Source organism: Elaeis guineensis, chromosome 1 (genome assembly GCF_000442705.2).
Source record: "Elaeis guineensis isolate ETL-2024a chromosome 1, EG11, whole genome shotgun sequence".
NCBI lineage: Eukaryota > Viridiplantae > Streptophyta > Magnoliopsida > Arecales > Arecaceae > Elaeis > Elaeis guineensis.
The window spans coordinates 159,884,124-159,889,339 of NC_025993.2; the positions used below are offsets into that span (position 1 = coordinate 159,884,124).

General features: G+C 40.8%; 1 protein-coding gene across 1 annotated transcript; it reads right to left on the reverse strand.

The window, feature by feature from the left end:
* Positions 1–330: 330 nt before the first annotated feature.
* LOC105036859 (cation transporter HKT1;5-like) lies at positions 331–3,637 on the reverse strand. Its single transcript, XM_073250876.1, has 3 exons — positions 2,414–3,637; positions 1,732–1,956; positions 331–754 (listed from the first exon to the last, which is right to left on the reverse strand). Exons 1-3 carry the CDS (start codon positions 3,577–3,579, stop codon positions 556–558), a joined length of 1,590 nt encoding a protein of 529 aa, XP_073106977.1. The 5' UTR covers positions 3,580–3,637; the 3' UTR covers positions 331–555.
* Between the last annotated feature and the right edge of the window lie 1,579 nt (positions 3,638–5,216).

Sequence of the window (5,216 nt, forward strand, 5' to 3'; positions counted from 1 at the left end):
TGATGGTCATCCATCTTTTAATGGTGGCCATCCATGGACTCATAGTACTCTGTGGTGTCCTGCATGCACCGCAGAGGACCCATACTCATGATTAATTTTAGGGTCTCCCGTATATTTAGAAAGGGTATAATGAGCCTGCTGACTGGTTGGCTAGCTGTGGGTCAACAGCTTGGCATGCAGGTGACTGCTTGCTCGATCGACTATTTTGTCAAATGATCTCCTGCATCCTGTCTCAGCTGATGCTTGTGGTTCTAGGTTTCTAAGGACCAGATCTTTTTCTCCTACCAAGATGATGACGAGATGACGACAACGATGATGATGAAGCACTTGAAATCAATATTTTGTTCATTATGCCGTTCAGATTTCAAACCCCACTGAGCAATTGAACCACTCACATATATATATAAGCCCTATGGCATGCTTATATAGCTTTAACTATCTGAGTTGATCTAGCTTACAAAAACCAATTCCCTCCCCATTGTTTCATGCTTTATATAGCTAGCTATATATCGACAGTAGTACACTGGGGATGAAGCATATATATATGCACATAGATCAGCCAAGCTTCCAAGCTTTACCGCCCACCATGCTGAACTTCTTGAGCCTTCCAAACAGCATGACAGCCATGAGAGTGAGCTTTCCTTTAGCGCTCCATTTCCCTGAAAACCCAACCCATGTATCCTCGCATTGCCCGATGGGCTTAAGTTGACGTTCGCAGCCATAGCCAGTCGAGAATCCCACATTGCCATATGCACTGCGATCAATCAATTCACAAAGGTTTCAGTTGAAATGCTGATTAAAAGTGAAAAGATGACAGTATCAGAAACAGGAGAGTGATCATAAATATGATTAGTGTAAATAATTAAATTGTATATGACTTCATTAAAAATGCCTTCGCTCTGTCGCTACTTGGAAAAACAAAAAAACACATAGATGACGTAGCTGAGCTTTAGTTGCGCGCATAATATCATGCTCGTCAAAACTATCAAAGAAATAGAAAATGAGAGCGGAGAACAAAGATTTTATATAGTTGACCTTTTTTTTGCTTTTTTTGTGATGTAAAAAGAGGCTGAGTGGATTAAACCACAGAATTTATTGATAAAGAGAAGTTACATGTAACTGTAACTTCTGTACAGAAGTTCTTCTGTATGGAAGAAAGATTTTACTCTTATGTTCAGAAGGAATTTACAGAGTGGATAATTGACTTAAAACTTTGGTTTGTCGCCCTTCATTGTTTTTTGCACGTTTTTCTTTCTTCTTTCATTTTTTTTTAACTGAGGAACTGAGTGCAGACATGAGTACGTCCTCAACTACTAGGTCATTAGAGCAGCATCCCCCATTATTCACTCAACAAATAATGTCATGATAAGATTTAACGTGTTTGGCTGGTGTTAAAGCACTAAAGCTTGTCACATCTACTGTCTGAAGGCATTTTGACAAGTACAAACTTTTCTTCCTTTCCTAATCATTTTTTATCTTGCGGTTTGATGGTTAATAAGAAACTTGTGGCGGGCAAAGGCACTACAACGGTCAGTATGCGAACTAGACGACCATCATGATCACAAATAAGTTGTGGTACGTTGCCTTCGTGATCATGAGCGGTTTGGCGAGTTATTTGTAGAATTTTGGGCTTAGGCCTTCTTGTAATAGCTATTATGTACATGTTGAGGTCATCATAACTAAGAATGGAACTTACTTTTTTTTTTTTTTGATGAAAAGAACAGAACATACCTGACCACCTCGATGACTATGTTTAAGACGCTAAAGTTCAAGGGATCTTCGGAGAGCTTCTTCCTCTCTGTGATGCAGATGATGATGACAAAGATGGCTAAGCATGCGAGCTGCGGGAGAATCAAGTTTTGCACAAGGTTTTTTCTCTTGCTGCCACCTTCCTTACGCTCTGAAGGCCCATCATCATCTCCTAAAGGAATAAAAGAAGTATAAGGAGGAAGGTACCTGAAATGAACATCGATAATTAAGAATTAGCAAGAATGAATAGCTAAAATAATTAGCATAGCTATCAAACAGCTACTGATTCACATCATCTTTCGGTTCATCTTTCAGTAGTAAACATGTTACAAACATCTATGTGCGCGAGGTAGATAGTGACCCAATCACGCGTGCCATATGAGATTGATTGGTCCATAAGTTTTGAGCCCCATCTAGAGTACAAGTATAATCGTTCCTTGACCTACCACTACAAACTCGTTGGTGGTGTGCAACTCATTGCCTGACACGTAACCCATGTTGAAATGAGTCCCTATCCATTCTTGTGAATACTAAGTGGGTGGACCTTCAAAAAAAAAAAAAAAAAGCCTAAGTGAGTATCACACAGTTCTCCACTTCACTGCATGCTGTTGGCCATCACGGGTAAAGGAACATAAAAGAGAAAATGGAAGCAAAGATTACATACATCATGACCACGTAGAGCACCAAGATGGCTGGCGAGATGGTGGAGAGATCAACAATGGTCTCGCCGGCGTGCCGCGAGTTAACCGACTGAAAGAGTGAGGCCAGGATCTTCCGGTATGGGCTCAGCCCATCCAAGCCCTCAGACCTCCATTCCAAGCAGCAGAAGAGTATGAGTTGGACCATCACAAACCCAAGCACAGTGAGGGCAAGTAGCACTGCACGACGGCCGGGGAGCAAGTGATCAAACCCTATCTCTCGTTGATTCTTCGCCATAAAATCGAACTCTAGCCTATTTGAATGCTTCTCGAAGACCAATATGACCAACCTTAAGAATGAAGGGAACATGGTGTTCCCCGCGAGGATCTGCACTATGATCAATAGAAGAAGTCCGGAACCATTCTTAAACACCATCATGTTCTCGTTGGTCGGAATGAAGCCGCAGTTGGTGAAGGAAGAAACCGTAGTGAAGATGGAGAAGGTCTGGAAATGGATCCCCTTGCCATCAAGCACAGCTCTTGCACTTGGAACGAGGCTTACATACGCTAAGATAAGCACATAGCCAACGATCTGAACTGCTAAGAGATAACCCAACACCACAAATCCCAGTTGCTTTATAGAACTGTACCTCAAGTACCCCGAGCCACTCTCGGGACTAATTGCACCGGAGTCCACCGTCCCGAGCTCAGGTTGGTCGGAGTCATTGGCAAGTTCTTTGGAGCTCATGAGTTCTATGTTAGCTTTATTATATGGAGTTTCCTTCTTCTCGAGCTTGATCCTGGTGAACTGAAGACCGACCATGGAAATGAACACCTCCCCACCTAGTTGCATGAGAAGAGTTAATATCATAAGCTGGGAGTTAGAGAAAGCCTCCATTTCGACAGTGTCCATGCTCGACACAGTGTTCGCGGAAACCGCCATGAAGAACAAGTCCAAGTCCTTCGGCTTATTTCTCGCCGCATCTCGCATGGGCAAAATCTTTAGAAGTAGGAAACCAATTGAAGAAACAAAGAAGAAGTAGCAGAGTTGAATCCATAATGGGTTTGCATGGAAGAGTAGAAACTGATAAATAGATGCGGTAAATTCACGGAAAGAGGTGATGAAATTAGAAGGTGGTCGTATGTGCAGTGGGCTATGAAGCCTTTTACTGTGAACAGGAACGATTTCCATTCAAGTAGGTCGAGCTTGTTTAAGTGGACGGAGTGCTTGAAAAGGAGTTGGGTTTCATGTTCTGTGCTATGGGAGGCGAAGAAGCATATATAGAGAAAGCAATAAAGGAAGAGCCATTGCTTTCTTGAGTGCCGATTTCATCTTCAAAGATGGATCGTCTTCTTTTCTTTTCTTTTTACCGAAGCAATATTAAAGGTAGAAGTAACTTCATCCGAATGATCTGTTGCTGCTCTACTCTGATGCCAGTGGAGCAGCAAAAGCAAGAGAAAATGCTAAAACAATACGGATGGTTGGCTATCACGTCAGGGCACCAACGGGATCTATCCAATGGGGAATGCAACCACGATCACCAAAATTTCATGCAAACCGAGGGACCGCACCTGTCCTCTTTGCTTACAGTACGGCTACTCATCCCCTCCTCCATTCTCCGCTTAGTTTTACATCCTATGTGTCAGTTCAGGATTGGGTGCTCATTGGTTGCCGCATGAGATGACCTGATGCAGACTCTTCCATTTCCTTTCCAAGCGCAAAGCCAAATCCACTCGTGTCCTTTGTTTTTTCCTATATTAAGTGAAGTCCCTAAAATGTTGGCAGATGAATAATTTATAAAAATATGATAAGAGAGAGAATATGCTTATTCACGTAAAATTAACTTTTACCGCCTAATGCTAGCATTTGACATGTCACTTTCAAAGATCTTATCAGCAGGCTAATTAACTCTCATCTCTTCTAGAAACCAACGTAATAAAATAAGTTCTAATACCCGTAATGATCCGGCCTCAATATTGGGTCCCGCAATAAATATTTGCTTCTTGTTTCATCATGATATAAGAGAATTTTCAAAAAGAAACAATAACCAATAATGGAGCATCTATTAGTGGGATCACCCTCCCAATCATTGTGCACAATAAAGACATGAAATAATATTTTCTTAATATAACGGAGAATACAGAATAAAGCTCTATAATGAGTGGTGCGTGGAGCTGATAAAAACGGACTAATCAATCAGATGCGCAACATATGTTGTGTTCGAATGGATGACAATCAGATAAACTTAATTTACTTCCAACCAATTGCTAATATAGAGTAGCATCACTGATCGACATGCCATCAAGAGAAATGAGTTTAGCATTTGGCTCAAGAGGAGTTGGAGCAATTTTTATTATTATTAGTCGGACTAGCTCTGGAAATTAAATCAAAAGCATACTTAACTTGCAAAGATAGCATCATCAGGACCAGATGAGACCTCAAGACTAAAAAAGTTAACCAAGAAAATCAAGATCTGGCATTTCAAAATGCTGACTAAGAAGCTTTTTGAGATCAAAAATATTAGCAAGATCATCACCATGATAATCATATCATTCACATTAAGAAGCAAAAGAATTAATAGTCCCTGAATTCGACAAATAAAAAAGTGCCAAAGCATATGAACTGAGAACGGAGCTAAAATGATTAACAAGTAGTATTAAACTTAGAAACCATGCTCATGGAGTTTGCTGGAGATGGTACAAAGCCCTCTAAAATTGGCAAACTTTGTTTGAAAGATGACCGAAAATAGAAGGAGGTTGTACGTACACCGCTTCCACAAGATTGCCTTATAAAAACACATTTTCATATTCATTTAATACAATCTCTAC

Bases quoted from the DNA above. Each gene is read 5' to 3' on its own strand.
- LOC105036859 (XM_073250876.1), bottom strand. From the start codon at position 3,579: ATGGAAATCGTTCCTGTTCACAGTAAAAGGCTTCATAGCCCACTGCAC. The intron at 1,957-2,413 runs GTATGTAATCTT...TGTTCATTTCAG, and splicing joins GTGCTCTACGTGGTCATGAT to GTACCTTCCTCCTTATACTT. The intron at 755-1,731 runs GTATGTTCTGTT...GATTGATCGCAG, and splicing joins ATAGTCATCGAGGTGGTCAG to TGCATATGGCAATGTGGGAT.